Source organism: Molothrus ater, chromosome 9 (genome assembly GCF_012460135.2).
Source record: "Molothrus ater isolate BHLD 08-10-18 breed brown headed cowbird chromosome 9, BPBGC_Mater_1.1, whole genome shotgun sequence".
Lineage (NCBI taxonomy): Eukaryota > Metazoa > Chordata > Aves > Passeriformes > Icteridae > Molothrus > Molothrus ater.
In genome coordinates, this window is record NC_050486.2 from 17,215,222 (window position 1) to 17,236,940 (window position 21,719).

At 36.8% G+C, this 21,719-nt stretch overlaps 1 protein-coding gene across 4 annotated transcripts in view; it reads left to right on the plus strand.

The window, feature by feature from the left end:
• TTLL7 (tubulin tyrosine ligase like 7) overlaps positions 1-21,719 on the plus strand; it is a 65,869-nt gene that overhangs the window by 14,466 nt on the left and 29,684 nt on the right. For all 4 annotated transcript variants that reach the window (XR_004980600.2, XM_036387511.2, XM_036387509.2 and 1 more), the window contains 8 exons: positions 5,331-5,506; positions 5,660-5,794; positions 6,697-6,818; positions 7,524-7,591; positions 12,726-12,884; positions 14,376-14,592; positions 16,987-17,151; positions 17,968-18,126. Coding sequence is in view for 3 of the 4 variants with exons in the window: in XM_036387511.2 (XP_036243404.1) it covers positions 5,482-5,506; positions 5,660-5,794; positions 6,697-6,818; positions 7,524-7,591; positions 12,726-12,884; positions 14,376-14,592; positions 16,987-17,151; positions 17,968-18,126 (1,050 nt within the window). In the remaining variant the exon portion in view is untranslated. The remainder of the gene's footprint in view (positions 1-5,330; positions 5,507-5,659; positions 5,795-6,696; positions 6,819-7,523; positions 7,592-12,725; positions 12,885-14,375; positions 14,593-16,986; positions 17,152-17,967; positions 18,127-21,719) is intronic.

Below are 21,719 nucleotides of genomic sequence, written 5' to 3' on the forward strand. Positions count from 1 at the left end.
ATCTAAGGGTAATTGATTTAAATATTAGATTGAGAAATCCCAGAGCTCAGATGTTTGCTAGGTCAATGCTCTGAAGACTATTTTCACATCTTTCTTTTACCTATTTCTGTGAAATTTTTGTTAATTTAATTTTCCAGCTAAATGAAGAGTGGGGATTGCAGCACTGTGATGCTGACTTTCCGTCCCTGTGGTCACCTGCCCAGTCCTGTCACTGTATCTCCACTGTGTCTCCATTTCACTGTGAAAGCTCCTTATGTCAGGAGCTTTGTGGGTTTCCTTCCAGCTCCTCTGCATTTGCAGACACTTGTGACAGCACTGAGTAAATTGCACTAATGGGCTCAGAGGAAAGCAGTCTGCTAGTTTGAAAATCTGTTCTAAAATATTCCAGCTCACTGTTGATGAGTGAGTACTTATCTGTACCCAAAGAATTCAGGGAATTACCCTGACAATCCATTTTTGTAGCCTTTCACCTAGGTATGTAGGATGTTAGCTGTCTTTGAGAAGTCTTGTCATATGTACCACGGCTTAAGATCTGAAGTCTTGTTTTCTGTTCATGTATGTGAAGTTAAACACATGTATAACCCATGGAGCTTTTCAAACTGGGTGCCAGTAGTATCACAATTGCTTAGAAGGAAGGAAGTTCTCATTGCAAACCGTACACTGAGTGATGTGTGGAACACAGAGTACTTTGTAGCAGGTGATTCTACCATTCTGAGAGACTAAATATATCAGATTAAATAATTTTAAATGTGCATATGCAATCTAGTCTCTTTTTCTTAGGGTGCACAGTTGTGGTTTCAAAGTTACTGGTATGATCCAAACTAGGTTGAAGACTCTCATTGACTTGTTTGGAATAGATTCTCAAATTGCACTACCTTACTTGCAGTTTGAATTTGACTCTCCTTGCTCTTTTTTGATCTGATTAATCCAACCTTTTTCTGTGATACTTACTGTTTGGGGGGGAAAAAGGGGGATGGGGTCTAATGACATACAATTACTATTTAGAGATTAAAAACTTTCCAGATTGCATCAAGACATGAAGTGAAGGTTCGTGAAAGGCAGAGGTCACTTGTGAGTAGTCGGGAGAGAAAAAAACAGGGAAATTAGAGAGGGATTTGTTAAAAAATACATGCATATAATCTAGGCCAGAAGAGTATCTTTCAGGGCAATTTACTAACTTATTATGATACACTTAATTTGTGTAACAGCATGAAATACTATTAATTTCTGACTTTCTAGAATATACAGTACACAATATGCAATTTGTCAAATAATCATTGTATTAACTATGAAACCACTTCTTTCCACTGTCCCCTGCTCTTTACCAAGGCACTGTTCCTTTAAATGGACTTGAGCATCTGCTATGTTCTCTGTCTATGTGCAACACTTCCCTCTCCAGCCCGAATATCCTGCCTCTCCTGTCCCTGGAGGAAAAAAGATCCTTTTTTCTTCTTTTTTTTGTTTTCTTCCCTTTTTCTTTTTTGTCTTCTGTGCCTTTCTAGAACAGAAATGTATCTTTCCTACTGTCACTCTCACACCTTTGCTAGGCAGCTGTAAAGATAACATCTCATCTTTTTTTTTCTCCTCTGTCGAGCACATTTAGTCCAAGTGCTTGTTTATATAAGAGTGTACTAACCTGATGAAGATGCTTTCATTTCTTCTTCACAAGTCTTTCTCCCTTTATATGTTAACCATTTTTGTTCAGCTGCCCTTCAATCTGTATGGTTGAGCAACAAACCTTCACTAATTTATGTGTATCAGGATTTCAGGGGGGAAATGACATATGCAGCAGGAACTGCAATCCCTTTCTGCCTGAGTGTGAATTCGGAGATTTCTGACAGCTGACTTGCTCCAAAAGTCCCAGTTTGAAAATAGAATGCTTTCTCCTATGTTATTTAAAGCAATCTCTTGGAAACAGGTCTTTCAGGTAGATTACAAGCGAGATATGCCTCTGCATTTTTGTAGCTGAACATGGGTTATAGGTTATGCTTATTTTATAAGCAAAAACTTGTCACAGGTATGAGAACTGACTCAGAATTTGATGCAGTCATTACCTGACAATGCTGCTGCTGTTACTGTGCATGATCTGGGTGAGTCCTGCAATCAGCTTTGGCCTGTAACTGGCCAAGGCTGCCTGCAGAGCAATCTGTGCTGCTGTTCCTTCAGCTCTGCTCTGACCTGGGAGTAGGGCTTGGCAATAACAACAAATCAGAAGATGTGAGCTAGAAGAAGATGCCTGGGGAGGACCTGGCTCAGAGAACGAAATAACTTTGGGATGATTTCTGCTGTATAGAATTTAAAAAGAGCTGTAGGAGCTTGTGGCTGCCAGGGCCTGTCCGAGTGAGCTCTCCTCCTTCCAGCTCCCTCCCCTCAGCAGCTGCCCTTTATGTATTGCTCTGAGAGGAGTATTCCTGTCTCTCCCAAGTGATCCATTCCTCTGCTTAGAGAGTTGGTCATCTAAGGGCAGTTAGAGGAACAGTTGCATTTTACCTGGGAAGGCTGCAGCTTCCTCAGCAGGGTGGTGCTAGGTTTTCTTGCTGCAGAATTGCAGCATCTCATGCTACTGCACTGGGGATGCACAAACAGGGAGGTCTAAACAGGGGCAATTCTACTGCTCCCATGGCTTAGCCTACAATTCACAGCAGCAATTCACTGCTCTGGGTAATGTATCCCCCCAGATGAGATGCAGTGTCTCTTGACATGTCATGTCATGACTCTTGATCTGTCACTTGACATGGTGGGAAAAAAATGCTGAGACTGTCCCATTTCACTGGACCTTATTTGGCTTTTGGAAAGGAACAAAGGGAAGGACTGCATCCTGTGTAAAATATTTTGGAAAACTAATGGTATAGAACTGCTGGTGCTTTGGTATTCAGTGAAACACTTGGTTGAAGATGGACTACTGAAGAGAAGTCAAGGAGTTGTAAAATAATTTTTAATTATTACATACAAGCTTAGGTCAGAATACAAATATTTATTGATATGGAATGGTGCTTTTGAGAAGTTAAAATCCTAAAGTAAGTTGGAGTACAGAGTACAGTCCCATTACTTTGTTTTCCTTATGGCTGAACTACTAATTGTCCTTAGAATACTCTGAAGGTAGCCATAAATCTTTACCAGCCACTCCTGTATGTGTGCTTAAAACTTGAGTGGTCACAGACCTTGACCCTAAAGAGTATTCTTTTGAGAAGAAAGGAATAGTGTCTATCTAAAGAAAAGCAGTAATTCAGCAGTGTGGTGCAGTTTGGAATTTTATGGTCCACCTTCAGAACACAGTGTGTTACAGTAACTTTGGGCAGATAATTTTCTGTGATTCTAAGATGAATGAAAGTTCTATGAGCTGCTTGCTTTTTATTAGCATATCATAGCTTGTAAATCATGCTGTGTTAGTAAAGGGCTGACATTTCTCACAGGGCAGTGTTAGTCCTCTTAACATTCTTCCAAATTTATTACAAGTTTTTAGTCAGTACAGCAAAGAAACAACTGCCATGCATTTTTGTACATTCATAGAAGTCCTTAATTGGCTAACAGATGTACTTCAGTATTATTCCCAGGAACTAAGCATGTCTTGTACTCTAGTGGTATTCTTAGCCTGAGAAACAGATAACATGCAACAGCCAGTGAGTCACTGTGCCCAGCACTGCTTTTCCTTCACTGTGGTTTTAAGGAGGACAAATGCTTTGCTTTCCCAACTCTGTGTCTAATTTTAGTATGCCAGTGGGCCCAAGGACTTTCAGGCCACCTTCTCAGATAATGTCATCCAAAACATTCAAACTTCAAAATGGCTGGGTGTTACTGCTGTGCTGACATTGTATCTGTGTATAAAACATCTCCTGTTCTTTGTGGATAAATACTCAGGGGCACTAAATGGTCATGAGGGAGATATTTGTCTTGTTACAAAGCAGAATTTGACTCCTGGTATATTTGTGACAGTCATAAAAGAACCATGATCTGTTCTTTTTATGCTTTTGCATTACTGGGCTATTAAGGGTAAATGTCTTGAAAGGAAGTTAGATCTTGGAGCTCAAAATATCTGCTTTTGTAGTTTCTTAAAAGGTGGCTGACTTGTCCAGAAAATACATCTTTCTCTCCTCTGTTGTGTGCACACACACAGAGAAAAAGAAAAAATGTGGACTTGTAAGTAATGTTTTAGTAATTTCCTTAATGCACATCTTGTCCAGTCTAATGACCACATATATTTTGCATTTAAGTCATGGCTGAATTTGACTTTGCTGTAATTTTCTGCTATTTATAGTAGAAGAAATCCCTTGTGCTCTCTATAAGCTATTTTAAATAAGTCTTGCAATCACCAAAAGCAGCAATATAAACTGATCTAAAGCTAGTGTGAGGAACTTTAGCTACACATATAACTGCAGAAAAGAAATGAAAGCTTTTAAAGATCAGTAACATATTAAATATGTTTTGAAAACATGTAGATTTGTTTGAGGCAGCCTGCCAAAGACAGCAGGCTGTATTGCCTTACAGACTTTGGTATAATAGTGCTGTATGTCCAGAGTCATGGAGCAGTGTGTTTAGAAGTGATGTATTCCCAAAGTTTTTTTCCCTAATATTTTAACCCATTGTTCTTATGGTGCTTAAGCTGGACCTAAAAAACTTAATATGAGTGACTTTTCATGTAGTGCTGTATTCATGAGGGGAAAAAAGGAAAAGGGAATTTTGTGTGACTGTAGATGTAAAAAATAGCATTTTATGCAAATAAATGTTTGCTTTAAAAACTGAACATTTAAATGTTTGTCAACCCAAAATGTCTTCAAATCATATCTGTTATGTCATGAAGTAGTCATGAAACTGCACCCACATTACCACATGGTTATTGGACAATTGCTTTAAAAAATATTGAAAAATAAAAAAGAGGAAACAGATTATTACTGTGATTTCAGTTATTTCCCATTTGGTACTGAAAACCTATCACACAGTGTGTCTGATTTTAATTTTTTACTTAAAATATGGTTTAAAGTATAAAACACTAAATTCATTGAGCTTTATGGAGATAGAAAGTGGCGTTATTGATTGGATTCAGTGTTACCTATTTTCATGTCCAAAATGTCCCATACCCGAATGAAAATCAGAAAAAGAGGTAATATAATTTCATTTTGAAAATTATCACCGCAAAATGATTTTTCCAGAAAGAAAATAATTGAACTGCAATGAATAAAGTTTTGTATTTACAATAGCTTGATCAATCTTCTAAAATAAGCAGTTCTTTATACATGCAATTAAAAGTGTTTTCATATTTAGTTTCCTGCTATTTACTTCTTTTTTTCAGGACTTGCCTATGACAAAGTCTCTCTTATATTTTTTTAACACAGGTATCTGTCCATTCCAGAACGAATATTTTCTACAACTAGAGACTGAAATGGCATGACTGGAGTTTTAAGTAATTTGGCTTTGACAGTTTCACCCTTCACTGAGAAGTTGGAACAGAATTTGAACTCTATTTCTGCACTATCCTAGGTTATAATGCCATCCTTTCCTAATGAGGGAGGTATGCTAGTCTTGGATTTTTAATATACCCTATGAATTACTCAGTATGCTTGTACTTATAAATTGTGATGGAGTACTGTTTGTATTTTTAGTTAATTTGTATATGTAATTTGAGATATAAAAATGTTAATAGTTACAACATTATTTTTCAAAGATAACCACGGAACTGCTCCTCTGACTTTGAGTTCAGAACTACCCTATCAGAGCACGATTAAAAGAAAAGTCAGAAAGAAGAAGAAGAAGAATGGAGTCATCACTGCCAATATTGCTGGCACGAAATATGAAATTGGTAGGAAGCTGCATATTTTGTTTTCATCCTAATAGCCTTTGATGTGAGAGAGTTACTGATTAATGGACTGAATTAATGGACTCTGTATCAAGCTGACAGTGAGACATTTCTGAAGGAGTTCCTTTTATAAGAAACCTGGGGTTTTCTTGTAACGTTTAATTCATAGCTTTGGATACTGTGCATCTATGAATCCCCATTTTTTACTCATATTGATTCCCACTTGTTACTTTGAAATGTAAAAACTTAAGTAATCAAGACAGCTGTGGAAGAGCCTTCTAAATACATATGTGTTTGGAAGTTTATTAAAGCCTTGAAAGATAAGCAGTGTAAATTCAATGTTAAATACTCTAATTACTATACAGAGGCATTTCAGTAGTGTCTGTTAAGGTTTTGTATTTTCATGTTTAGTGCTAAAATATTTTTTTCCTAGAATCAGAGTTATGCATGACATGTAATCAGATTTTTTTTAAATTAAAATAATGCATGCATTTGCTTTTGCAACACTGTACCTTCTCTAAGGAGGTATTTTTGTCCCTATCTGCAGTGACACTTACAGTCATCACTGTTTTAAAATTAACTTATGGCATAACCAAGATTAAATCTAACTGCTGTACAAGAGGATTTGTGCTGGATGGTTGGGGAATACCTTGAAGCTCTTTGCAGTTCCCATCAGGGGTTGTGCTGATTCCTGCCTCACTTTAAGGTGCTGAAACATTATAATGGCAGGTTTGCAATAGACGGATGGAAATACTGCAAGATAAATAGCTTGCCATGCTAACATTGTTCCCTGACGAAGGGCTCTATATTGGAAGTATTTAAAATCTTAATTGGCTTTTTAAATGTTGAAAATGAATCTATTTTAGAGATTCAAAATAGTGCCTAAGAGTGTGATTTCTCCACAGTGCGTATAGTAATACAAGAGATGGGATTTGTGAAAACACGTGATGAGGATGAAACAGCAAATCTGATCTGGAGTGATTGTGCTGTGCAGCAAGAGAAGATTGCTGAGCTGCAGAACTATCAGGTGCAGTGGTTTTCAAGATTTCTGTCATGTTTCCATAATCTGCTTTCCTCTGAAACGTTCAGTAATTGTCAGTAACTGCTCAGTTCCGTTTGTGTGGAGGGGAAAAGAAACCCACACAAACCACAACCAAACAGGCTGCCTTAAGGCTGTACCACTGCACAGCTTAAAATCCTATTCTCTTTTCCAGAGTTATTTGTTCTTACCACTTGGAATCTGGTGTATAAGTATTTGGGGCTGCTCTTTCATGCTTTTTTCTGCCAGTTGGGTGTTGTGAAATGATCAATTTAAAGAAGATACAAAACATCATTTATAAGTTTCTCATAAGCTTTGAAGCAGTAAGTTAGGAAACAGAGCTCTCTCTCCACAGTCCTGTGAATCAATATTTTGGTTTTTTTACCATTATCTTGTGTTTGCATTCTTTGTTTCTAGATAGCTTTGTGAATAAAAGTATGATAGTCTCATGTATGAAATTACAGTGGGCACTTATATGGATGGAAGAGAAAACAACTTGCAGCATCTTCAGCGTTGTTAAGAATAGGTAGTATAGTGTAAGATATTATCTTAAATAATTTAGATTTAACAGTACTTGTGTTTGCCTGAGCATGCAGATGAATCAGTTGAATGTTTTAAATGACTGTAATTAAATATGCCAGAAAAACTAAAAAGTTTCAATTAATTTTCCTTTTTTTTTTTCTACTTCCTCAGAGAATCAACCATTTTCCAGGAATGGGAGAAATATGCAGAAAGGATTTTCTGGCAAGAAACATGACTAAGTAATATTTCTTTTAATATTAAGAAGTTTTCCAGCTGTGGTATTTAATGCAATAATATACAGAACTATTGCTTTTGAGGCTTGTTTATTTTTACTAAGAAACTAGGAGAGGACCAAGAATAATTTGCAAAGTTCTTTAATAACTTTAGCTTTGGTCCTGGATCTGTAGCATTGGAGCAGGCTACTTTGTTTCTCCAATTGACTTCAGTGGAGTGTTATGTGGGTTCACTTCCCTGTCTAAACACTGCAAAATGTAGGTGAGTCTTGAATAATTGTACAATAAACCTAATACATAATCCGCCCACGTATATATCCCATAATAGTAGAACAGAATAAAAGAACTGTATGTGGCTGGATACTGCATCTGGACTATCCTGTGCAATGTGCTGTAGGATTACCCTGCTTCATCTGGGACACTGGACCTGAGGACCCACTGAAGTCCCTTCCAACCTGACCAATTCTGTGATAGTACTTGTTTAAAATAATTAATGGCTATATTTTTGTGTATATCAAATTTAAAAAATGTGAAGCATCTTACTGTTTACGTAAGAAATTAGTCAGTGAGGCTCATTTGTCTAATTACAAATTCTCCTCACTCTAGTGGAATAACTGGGTTCTGAGGAATTATCCTAGCTGAGAATCTGTGAGTAAGACTTGTAAGAAAACAATAGTATGTAATGATCTGATAGCCTAGTAAGGAAAGGTTTGAGGGTAAATATATGTCAATATTTTATTCTAATCTAAATTAGTTTGTAGAGCAATTATTAATAGAGCTAATCTTTTGGCCCTCAACCTGACTTACACAACTTAACTGCTAACAGAACAGAATTTGTTTTCATATGAATGTAATTGATGTGATATCTTCTCTCTCTCTCTCTCTCTCTATCAATTTTTCCCCTCCCTCTATCAATTTCTTTCTCTTTCCTTTTCTCTTCTGTAATGAGAACACATAACATGTAGAATGTATGCAACTATTATGATGCAAATACTGTGTGCATTGCTGTGGTGTCTCCATGTCCTACGTGTGGACTAGAGCTCCCCGTGTCAGTGGTGCTGTAAAAGCACTTTTCACTGCCCCTCTCAGACTGAAAGTGAAAACAGAGATGGCACATGGAGGCAAACAGCCATTAGGAGAGGTCTTGGAAACAGTCAGTCAGCTTGGTACACAGTGTGTACCCTGTGTATTGCTGCAGTTCTGTGATCTTTTTTAAAAAATATGGAAAATGGACAAAAGGCTCTTGTTATCATGCACTCGTTCTTTCAAATACAGTCTGATGATACCTCTCTCAACCTACTGAATTCTGAGTTCAAAACACAGTTTAAAGTTACTCAGTGCTGAGATTGCACATATAGATCAGATGGGAATAATTTCTCTTATATTATAACTCTGGCTCAAACATCTATGTTGTGATTTCACTTAATATCAGTAGATATAACAAGGCTTAATCAGTTGGGTTTCTTTCTCAATACTGGCCTTTGCAACTCAATACTTAGTATTCAGACTTTATAAAAATCAAAGTGATAAGCCTTGAGATTGCTGGTGAAATCCTAAGTCAGTTGGGATATTGGGTTGAGCAGGCTCTTTCCTGTAGAATGCAGGATTTTGTTTCCTACAGCTCTTGGTCTGTCTTGTGTAGAAAATTGCATGTGTAGAAACACTAATTCTCTTGTCTTGTTTACTGCTGCATGCCATCTTTTCTATTCCCATTACTGACTCTACTGATTACTATCATTGAGAGATAATGAAACTATATTGAGAATTGGTATAGAGTAGACTTCTTTTTCTTTTACTTCCATGTTTGTTGTTCTACTGATTTCACCCTTCCATTTTATGCAAGTTGTTGGGAATAAAGTGAAAGAACAAATCTACCTTACTTTGAGAGGGAAATACTATTCAGGAGGTAATGCACTTCAGGAGTTAATTTTTCAGGCAAGATCCAGGCACTCTGGATCACAGGACCATGTGGTTTTCACATGCAGAAAGGTGGACGGGAGCAGTGTAATACGTAACATGTGTAATATGAAAGAAGACAACTCAGCAAAGGAAATACAGGAACAGAGAATAATGGAACAGATGGAAAGAGGAATGTAATTGAGAAAAAAAGGCAGGCATGAACATCGTTTTCATGGATAATAACAAGAACACAGCAAAGAAAAAAAGTAACAATAGGAGTGCCATCATAGGGCCAAGTAGATCTTTAGAGACCGTTGTGAAGGGTCTCTTAGATGAGAGCTCCTTGTGTGAGGGATAAGTGTGGTTACAAATTGAATGCAGTAAATGGGGGAGAAGGTGCATGGGATGAGTGGGAAGGGGCACGGGTGCATATTGCACGGGTGCAATATGCAATATTGTCTTTTCCAACACCTTTGTTGATTGTATTTAAAAGGTTCATGAACTGATCATGGGCCAAGAATCATTCTCATCCATATATGTCCACTATAGTTTCATATGTGAAAAGTCAGAGGATTTTGAAATTTAGGCAGTGTTATCTGCGTTATTAGACTGAAGGTTGTGCCTTCAGTGAACTATGTTTTGTTCAACACATTGATTCTTTTGTACAGAAAGCACTCTGAGAAATCAAGAGCACAGTCTGACCACATTTGTGAGCTAAAATAGTACTCAGAAGAAAAATAATTGGCTGTTTATTTCTCAGACCTCCTGATAAGGACAGCAAAATCTAAAGGATAGAGCAGCACAGTGAAAAAGTGGTTACTCATGATAGTGGACAGCCCATGTACTGAAAAATAGGGCTATTGTAATGGAATAGGCCTTGATTCCACAGGCTACTTAATGATGTTCCTAAGCCCTTTCTGAATAGGGCCTTGCAGGGAAAGAACAGAGCTGAATTCTTTTTTTGAAAGTTTTAGTGAGCCCCAGAACCTACAAACAATGCTGAAGTATTCCACTTCATAATATTAAGTGTTTGTAATCCCCCAGTTATGCATTAAAAAGATAAGGCATACAGAACTGATATATTGATATTATTTTTTGACTGAAAGTCAAAAAATAATATCAATACATCAGGAATAGCTTGAAGCTAGAGTAGGCAGTGTGTATATTGAAACCCTTGAGTAAGTTAAATGACAAGTCTCTAGCATGTAACAGGAGGCATATGATAAATAATCTGGAAAGGAATTTAAACTAACACAGAAATTGCTTTTTGCCTAAAAATAGCATAATTTCTGCCTAGATAAGATACTCAGTTGGCAAAGTAATAATATTCATAAGGATAGAGCAGATGGAGAGAAGTTTAACTATATGAATCAATCAGGAATTCAAATATCTACTTCTGTTTTCAAAAAGCTTTCCTGAATATTTAGTGGCTTTCGTTGAACTAGATGTCTTAGAACAATAGTTACAATGAAGCTGCAGAAGCACTGAACCTCGTGCAGTAGTGCTGTAGCCATTGTGGTTTCTGCAGAGTGTTTGTTGGGTACTTGGCTACACTCAGTTTGGTGACAGTGTATCCATTATACCAGTAGGGCTTGGCTACAGTCCTAGCCCTACGCATGTGGCTCAAAAAAGCTCTGTTTTTTTCTATTAGTATTTTAGCCACTTAAAGAAAAAGTATCTGCCCAAGAGTATTACGTAAGCTCATAGTAGAAATGAAAAATAAAAATGATATTTCCTTTTTTACACATTATTATGCTGATGCTATTAGTTTTCAATAAAAAGGAGAAATATACCTAAATCTGTATTTAATTAAAAAATATTAAACTTAACCATAGTGGCATTTAAAAAAAAATAAATCTAAGTTGGGGAACTTCCTGTATCACTTAATTCCTTTTTAAACGTCCAATTCCTTTCTGTTGGTCTGGGCATATTTGTATTTTAGACGTGTCTACTCTATGCTACAGAGTAATTGTGAGTTACCTGAACTAATTTCATATGAGGTTCTGTATGAAGGAAGTTTCAGGTACTCTGAGTACCTGAAACAAGCTAGCTACCCCAGTGTGTAACTCAGCAAAGACTAAATTTATCCTGTTGGGAGCTATGGTGCCAGTGTGCATAGTACCACCGAGTCCCCATTGCTCCTACACCTTGGCTGCTGAGCAGTGTTAAAGGAACTGTGTGTACCTCAGCCATTCTGACAGGTGGGGTGGGTGTAGCTCCTGTCTGTCACATACACAGCTCTGGGTGATGGACACTTCTGCTACCTGAATTCTTTACCATTCTTCTTCTTCCATTTCTGTTCACAGAGGTATAGAATTTTTCTTCACAGAGGTACAGAATGAGATACACTCACTACCTCAGCTGCCACAGCTATTAAAGCAGGGAGATCAGGACCTTGCTGCATCCTTTCCCCAGATTCAGAGTTTGATTCCCTATTTTTATTTTAGTTCTTTTGCTCCACCCCTTCATCCTACTCCCTTCCTGCTTGATCTTGCTTTGAATGTCTTTGCTTTCTTTTGATTAAATTAGGTGCTTCTTGGAATCTTAATCCAAGTGTACTGGGACCAAAGACTAATCAAAGCTTGTGTGATTTGTCCTATATAGGAAATGAATGAATTGCTTGGCCTGTGTCAAAGTCTATTTACTACAATTCCTTATTTTTAAAATTTTTTCAAAAGGAACAAAAAACTCTTCCTTAATTGCTTCCTTCCAATTGCTTTTTAATTTTAAATTCAGTTCTTTTTGCACCCAAGAAGAAACTCCAAATATCCCAACTCTCTTTTTTGAGTCCATTGATCCTCATAGCTCCCCAGACATCTACCAATATGAAAATTAAAATACTTCCCAAATACCACCTCCCCCCCACCAAAAAAAAAAAATCCATGTTTTTTTAGGAGTTCAATACTTCTAAGAATAGGAATAGCATTAAGTCATTTGAGTAAATGGCCAAAAATTGCAACAGGAGTGAGATGGATGCCAAGAAATGAGATGGATACCAGTAACATAATAAGCACATAAGCAAAAATGCTCAAGATAGTCTGCTTTTGAATATAACACATTCACACTCATATGAATATGTAATAGAATGCTAACTATTCTTACAGAAATGCAAAAGTTTGCTTTCATATTACAGAATTTTGCTGAAAAAGCTCCCTTGTCAAATTGTCATTGCTTTTTCATCTTGAGGATTGAAACATCAAAGTAGTCAAAAGATTTTAACTCAATTACCCTTTTTGTGCAGAATGATCAAGAGTCAGCCTCAGGAGTACAGTTTCATTCCTCGAACGTGGATCTTTCCTGCAGAATACACACAATTTCAGAACTATGTAAAAGAATTGAAGAAGAAACGTAGACAGAAAACTTTCATAGTCAAACCAGCTAATGGTGCAATGGGACATGGGTGAGTTGTGAGTTAACTTCAGTCTTCTTACCTGTTAAAGGTGAAATCCAGTGCTACTTACAACATTAACAGAAGCTGTGTATTAATAAGAAGATTGTATTTTGAGTTGTGTGAAAGTCAGTGTATTGGGTGAAGGCTTCACAAGCCTTAAATAAAGATAATTATTATGAACACAGTTATTTTATTATGAATTTTTCTGCTGTGCTTAGATTTATAGGGTGAGATTGTATTGGGCATAAATGGCAGGGTTCTGGTGGCTGGAGGCTGCAGGGATGTGTGGTGGAAAGTCAGGATCTTTCACAGCTTTAAAACCAGCTCAAACACTCCATTGTGTTCCCAAACTGCAGCCAGTCAGAGATGCAGAAATGTGTTTGAGGGCAGCAGCCACAAAGTTTAGGAGAGACAGAGGAGATGCTGTTGGGGATGTGGCTGGATGTGCACTCTTGAAAGCAGGGTACACCCCTGAAGAGACTGCAACCTGCAGTTGAGTTGAAGAAGTTTTGTTTGTGACAGGGCCACGCAGTAAAAATCCAATGAGATAAATATTGCAATTATATTTTTAGTTCTTTTTTTTTAGATATTTTGGTTTTAGCTTTTATTGCTTTTAATATCAATTTGAATTATACTATATAGTAAAACTCTTAGTTTTTCAGCATATGTCAGAATTACTATAAAAGTAAGGCTCCTGAACTTTCAATTTCTTTATTTTTCAGTCTTCTTGATAAGGGCTAAGATAAGCTAAAGGGAAAGGTGCTAGCATAGTTCAGAGAAATTTCTGCAAAGTACTTCACTCTATTAGGACTATTCAGTACTAAACCTCTGAAATGTATAATGAATAATAGGGAATAAGGTTAAGGTAGCCTTAAGGTTCTGGGAATTTTAGGTTAATAATTGTATACTGAAAATATTAGCTTTTACAGTTATTTAAAATTCTATATTGTTAGAGATTGGAAGTTCAAAGTTCATATGTAAACCTTTTTTCATTCTGGTGTGAGGGAACTGGAAATACAGAAATACTGAGCTTAATCTGTGCCATCCTCAGTCATACAGATCAGTGTCCTGCTTGCAAACTTCATCACCTACGGTTAGCACTGAAAGTTCTTTGCAGTCTGTGCCTCAGGCAGAAGTTGTGACAAAGACTGGAAGTCTATTTTTAGAGATGGATGAGGAATAATCACAGAAGCTGGAGACTGGTCGTTCTGCCAAACAATTTCTAAGTGTAGAGCAAACCCATTACTACAAATTGTTGAATCAAAGCAAGCAGAAAGTTACTTTGAAATGGCTCGTTGCCTTTTTCCATCTAGTGAGCCACAATAAAGGACAGGAAACAAAAGCCTTGTAAGGGAATGGAACTTTGTCTCTGCCCTAAAAATCAGATATCTAAGTCTCTTTCTCTAGGTAGACCTTAGCCTCCCTACTTGGCTGGGTGACCATGATAATCTATTTCAAAGAGTAATGTCCAAGTTTTAAAATAACTTTTGTTTTTACCAGGATCTCTTTAATAAGAAATGGAGAAAAGTTACAAGCTCAGGATCACTTAATTGTTCAGGAATATCTTGACAAGCCATTTCTCATGGAAGGCTACAAGTTCGATTTACGTGTGTATATTCTTGTGACCTCCTGTGATCCATTAAAAATATTTTTATATCATGATGGACTGGTGAGAATGGGCACAGAAAAGTATCACCCCCCCAGTGACTCAAATTTGGTAAGTTGGAGTGAATTCCAATTTATTGCTTATGGTATAGACTTTAACCTGTGTAGTGGTTGCAGGTGGTAAAATTAAACAAACTGGGAGTTGAGTTCATCTGGGTAAACTTCTGCATTGTCATTGAAGAGAAAAAATTTTATGTGAAAGACACTTAACACATGGTTTTCTATCAAAATTACAAATATAGCCACATTATTGCTTATCTATAAAATTTTATATGACTTTGCATGTATGTACACTAAAGAATTTAAATATATTTTAGAGGAAAGCAAAAGATAACAACCCAAAAAAATAAAATCACTGCAAGAATGGGCACATTGCTTTTATATTCCTCTGAGACTGGGGTTGGCAGGTGGTAATAAGCTTTATCTCCTGCTAGATCATTGCTTAGCATCCATGAAGTTTGGAGCCTTTGCTGAGGGTCCAGCCAGGTTTCAGCCATTGTGTTGGGAAGTGAGGCAGAAAGGAGAGAACCAGCACTGCAGGGGCCCAGTGCTCACTGCAGTCCCTGAACATGAGGAATCTCCTGCTGCTGCTGCTGCTGTTGGTGCCTGCTTCAGCAGGGACAGGAGAATGTACTTGGCAGCTTTAGGGTGATTCAGTAGAGCTGCCTCAAAACACAGAGAAAAGCAAGAAATGCCAAGGGTAATGCTAAAGATTTTGCACAATTTCCTCCTCTTGTTCCACTGTTGCCCTGTTGGGGGGTGTAAACCCTTCTCTTTTGGCTCAGACCAAATTGCAGATGTCTAAGAAAGAAGTATTGGAAGCAGCATTGGAAGCTATTAGTAGATTAGGTTTGTTATACTCTCTCTGTACTCCATTGCTTTTAGAGCAGCTTCCATGTAATTATGTAACAGAAAACACCATGGAGCCTTTTTGCCTATGTGAAACTTAAAATTCTGACTGTCTCTTGGTGTGCCTTTGAAAAACGCAGGTACAATTTGAGGCCCAGTACAAATGCTATATTTGGAAGTGTTCCAGTACTATATTTGGAATGGTTTGCTTTTACAATTTGTGTATTGCTGCTAATCTCGGCATTAGCAGCACTGAAATATGCTCTGAGAGGATAAACAGAGCAGGCAGCTGTTTCTGTGTTCTCAGAACTGTTCATGCTGGAAGTTGTCTATTGTGTGAAATAACGTGCTTGTCACTAATGACATTGTTCTTTGGATGACATATTTCCACAGTGACATTGTTCCAAATACCTTTGGACTATCAGTTCAGATGCCCAAACACTCTTATTTTTTTTGGTAGTCTAACACATAATTACTTTTGTCTGAAATAATTTGAATTTCATGGAATGATGACTCAAAACCAATAGATTTCAGAATGATTCTTAAAGGAGTAATGAAGTCATGGGAGAAATTCATTGCTTCTAGTGCTACTACAATAACTCATTTGCAATTAAATTGATTGGTTTTGGTAATTTCATTAAGTTTTTTAAAGATAAGGAAGTGTAGTAAGATAAATGGCAGCAGAAGGCTTGTGTTATCTATTAAAGATGAATTGGAACAGAAGGCTTATGGTCACCTTAGAATATCATCTACTCTCATGTATGTAATCAAACATGACAGAGAACTGTCACTGTGATGAGGACAGGCATCACCATAGTGTAAGTGAAAAGCTGAATTAATCCCTGTGAGATAATGTAAATGCACAGATCATGATTTATAAATTGAGCTTGGAAAAGGAATGCTTTCTTTAAATTCAACTGATAACTTGAGTCTATTGCTGCTGACATTTTGCTCCGTAAAGGAACTCAGTCATTTATGTAACGTATGTTTTGAAATTTACCTCCCTCTGATGTATGGCTACCAGCCAGTTAAAAATGAGCAATTTTGGCAGATATCAGCATGGCAGATGAGTTTATATGTAAAAGATATTTTAAAGTATCACTATCATGAGAACACTTCTCATAAATAAGTTACAGTGAAAACTGAAATGTGGGATTGTCTATGAAGCAGATGCCAGAGTGTCTTTTAGCACTTTAAAAGTAGCACTTTAAAATACTGACTTTATTGTTTGCTTCTTGTGGAATGTAATAATTCTCTAAGTTATGATAATTGCTCTTTACTCTTTTAGGTAGTTGTTTATATAGACACTTGTAAAAATGGCAGATATAGTATCTAACCAGATGTGGAGTGGTGGATCAGTTCACTGCAACTGGCTTAAGTAGAAGCCCAGGTTTTGTTGTAAGAAGGCTACAGAGCACTCAGTCATGCAAACTCCCAGAATCAGAAACACTAAATCTGCACGTAGTGTATTTCCAAATATGAGCTGTTTGATTATGTCTTAATTGATTTAATATCCGTTTTTCTTTACATGATTTTGAATTGACTATTTTAGAATTGTTTTTAAAGTTTTTAAAATGTCTTTTCTTCCTTTTTTTAGAGTCAATTGTATATGCATCTGACTAACTACTCTGTCAATAAACATAATGAACACTTTGAACGGGATGAAACAGAAGACAAAGGAAGCAAACGCTCCATAAAATGGTTTACTGAGTTTCTAGAAACAAATAATCTTGATGTCTCCAAATTCTGGAGTGATATTTCAGTAAGATAGACTAAAGCACTTTATTTTTTTTTGTGTATTTTTAGAAAATTAATTGCTTCTGCCATCTGCTTTACTGCAATTCAGAATGATTTTTGAAACTTTATTAACCCAAATTCTCAGCAATGGATGTCACAAAGGACATACTATAAACTATTATTATGTTTTTTAAAATACTAAATTCATAGTCTGATTACAAATTAAATGTTAACGTTTTTTCTGAGGATCAAAAGTCCTTTCAAGCAGTTATTCACATAAGGAATATGCCATTTAAAGGTACAAAGGAATCATGCCATTTAAAATCTTGGAGACTTTATTTTAGTGTATAAAGTGAATTTTATGTGTAAATATTTACAAAATTGTAGTCAGTGTTGCATATATCTTTGTACTTACTCAAGCACCATTGAAGTGGTTATGTTACAGGTGTCTTTAGATGAGGAATAGGCTTAAGATTGTTAGAGCTTAAAGCTGTTTGTATGATTCTGAGAACACTTATCAAAAATTATACTGCAAAATGAAATGGATGAAGATTGGCTGTACTATTCAATGTTACCAATTTGCTTTTATTCTTTAACTTATTGCAAGTCTCAAAGTTTGTATGTAGCATGGAAAGTACAGCAATAGTCTAGAACTATAGAAAGTTATATATGGTACTACATAGGAATAGTTTGTTTACTATACACTATTTATTTGGTATTTTAATTTTTTTTTCTAGTAGATATGTAAATGAAATTTGAGATATTAAAGCATGGAACACTGTAGTTCAGTATGTGCTGGTGTTTTCTCTCCTGATGATTTTTCTGCACTGAATCCCTGCAGGAGCTGGTGGTGAAGACTCTGATAGTGGCAGAGCCGCACGTGCTCCACGCCTATCGCATGTGCAGGCCGGGGCAAGCACCAGGAAGTGACAGCGTCTGCTTTGAAGTCCTGGGATTTGATATTCTGCTGGACAGAAAACTAAAACCATGGCTCCTAGAGGTAAACCTCTTTATATAGATGTAAAGTAAATTTTTAGGCATAAAGTTAACTAAGCCCCAGCTGAATCCATATCTATGTAAGAAAACCTGCCACGAAAATCTGTGTACTGTTGTTGGGTACATGAATGGTGCTTTTCTGCAGCATCCGTACAGAAGTGCAGTATCACCTTGCAGTGATTTTTGATACTGAAAAAAAGGTAATTGTTTTCCTAGACTGATGTTGCATTTCAGATGTTTTTGAAAGTTTTAATGGGAAATGTAACATTAATGTAGTTATTGTAGCTAGAGGACCTTGATTATAGCAAGTGGGTGCTACATAGATTTCCTTCATGAGTATGGCTATGTAATATGGCTCTGGTAACTTTTGTGAATGTGTGACCTTAATCTTTTCCTTTTCATGGATATGTGTTCTTTTCCTCTCCTGTGCTTTTAAAAGCACGAAAGCATGGCCATAAACAGAGAAAATGAATTTGATATACAGGAAATTCTGCAGACAATTGGTATGATGGGATTGGAAGAAACATTTATTCTCTGATATGTTTGTTAGTGGTACAGTTAAATTACGTGGTGCTCACACACATTTTCAACCAGAAATGTTTGAACTTTGTCTGTTGTGTCTCTTATATGGCTCTATTAATAACATACAGATGATGTTCACTTGTCTGTTTTCAGATTGTCTTATTTCATTCTGTTAACTGGTTGGGGGGCTGTGCAGCTTGAGGAAAAAAAAGCAAAATGTATTCAAAAACCCTCTATTGACAGCAAGTCATGAATATGATTTAGCTACTGATGAACAAAATATACACAATTAACTTACTGAATTATAACCTCATTTGCAGGCCATTAATACTGTCAACAGTTGTTTTGTTGTACTTATTTCTCTCAGGGATTCATTATAATTTTAATTAGAAAAATAAAATTCCTCCACTGTTGCCATGCAGACATAGCATATTTAGTGGCTTTGATGTTCTCGCCAACAGCAGCGCATGACATGAACTTAGTCTGTACTACATCAACATCTTCTGTTTTTGTCCAGTGAAGCTTGCTGCCCCTTTGATTTAGCACTGCACTTCCAGATTATCATCTGTAGGTTGCCTGTAGCTGGCATATAACTGTGTGTAGTTATTTGAGTGCAGACTGAAGGGTCTGTGTAACATTTCATTCAGCCTGGTAGCAAATGCTGACAGACCAGTTCTGTGAGAGGTGGTGAGTCAGCCAGCATAGAGAGTCCATTCTGAAGGACCCCTCTCTGTCTGCTCTGATGTTTCCATGAGCTATGGAGATTTTGGGGCGTTTGAGTAACTGCATATGTGTCTCAGAGGAGAATCATGTTATCCCAAACTCCTTGTTTAGGAGGGAGTAAAGTAGTAAATGCTCCTAGTGGAGGTATTTTGAGTTGCTGGAGAATACTTCACAACTTTGAATTGTGTACCTAGTTATTATTTTTTTAAAAGCAAAAGTCCAAGTATTTCCTTTTCTGCTTTTGGTAATACACGTATCCTTCAGCTTGCTTTGCCAGACATTTACCAAAACTAACAGAAATTTCAAATCTTGAAACTTGCTAATTTTGCATACTTATTTACTATTTTTTACCTTGCTTGTTCATGCTTTTTTGCAGCAATTCTAACAGAGTGTGTAGATGTATGCACACTGTATGTATGCTGTGTGTAGTGTAGTAAAGGTCAAATCTGCAGTGTATGTACATAGACTATACATAATATATATAGTTGGTGTGTATATATATATATATATATGCACATATATAGATAATTTGTTATTTTCTAAAACACTTGAGCTACTTCCACAGATTTCCACTCTTATCTCTTTCCACCATTTCCCTCTTGCCAAAACCCCCTTAGGGGAGTGAATCATTCTTTCTAACAGTGGTAACGAGTCCTAATCACAAGGCCCTGAATGTTCCCAGTGTTATGGGAAAATTTCCAAAATAGGATTAGGATGATTAGTTTCATGTTTCCATGCCTCATGTAGCTTTTCTGTTATAAAGATAGCTTAACAAACTATTAAAAGAAATAAATTGTGCAACTTATTATAATGTCTCCGCTTTCCTTTTCAACAAATCTGACTTTTGTTTATATTGCCTTGATGCATTGTAGCTCCCCTGCTCCTTGATGCTACTGAACTTCCGGAACCTTCCACCGTAGCGAGGGTTGTGGGAAATGCAGGATTGCCATCTTGTGGCACCAAGTGTTTCTGGCAAGGATCTGTGCAGCCTCCATCCTTTCTGAGTAGCAGCAATGACCTAGGCCTCCCTTCGATTCCCAGGAAATCCAGCTTTACTTTTTGACCAAAATTTCCAAGTTAGTTTATTTTATGTAAAAGAAAACCATACATCTGAAGTTCTTGGATGGACTCCAGCCTTGTTCACCCTCATTATATTCAGCTAGGATCACACATTTATGATCATAGGAGAAAAAGATAACTTGCATTTTAATAACTTACTCAAGTGTAGGATACCTAACTTCCTTTATGATTTATGTGGGCAAGGCAAAGGAAACCTTACATATACATTCAGAAATTTATTATTTACTGTCACCAAGCTAGCAAAATCTGTTCAAAACTTTTTCAATCCAGGTAAAATGAATGTGAACGTCTTAAACCAATCAATTATTGCTAATTCCTAATAATGAAGTAGTTAAAGTTCACATACACAAACTTTCTGGTATCTACTTGTTTCTCTTGTGTTATACTTGCCCTGTTTGTACCCCTGGAGGTCCAAAGGCCACCACAGGGGTAGGAGAAGTCTACTTCTCCAAAAAGAGATAGTAGGTGGTTATACCAAGTTTTCAGTGTCTTATGTTCTTCACCAGGAAGAACACACTCTTGATGGTGAAGTTTTCTTCATCTTGCTCTTAATTTCATTTTTCTTTGTTTGCTGCTATGATCTACTTACTAGCGGTTCATTTACTGGCCAGCAATTCCACATTGTCTCCAAGTTTTAGCACAAGTCTTTTACATCTCCTGGAATCATGCCATGTGCTTTCTTTGTTACCTCTAGACCCAGTATTATCTAGTTTACAAGACTGCATTCCTGTAGTGAACACAATTTAGCCACTGGCATCAGTGGCTAGATTTTCAAGACCTTTGCAGTCATCATTTGCTTGTACTTTTGGGGTCCCTCATACAATCCTGTTTTTGACAACAATCTTCAAGATGTGCCTTGCTGATAAAATTACTGATGTAATATTAACACAACCTAGTTGTGCATGTCCTGGTTCTCGGGTCACTGAACTCCAAATAACCTTCTCCCAGCTGGTAGATGCCAGACAATGGTTTGGTAAGCTGTTATTGTGAATAGCTATTGTGGCATATCACTAGTATGTTATCAAGATTACAATGCCACAGTCGTACAGATTAGTCAGCAACCCTATTTATTGTCTTTGTGATATGATAGTGGATGAACAGGTCAGTCTAAAGAGGTTGGTCAATGAAATATTTGGATAAAAGTCTTCCAAAAAAGAATATGTATAAATCTTTTCACTATTTCTGCTGAATTTTCAAGATTTTTCTTTCAACATCAGATCTCACTGCTCACTTTGCCAGTCTGTCTGCAAAATCAGCAAAGAGGCTGACTCC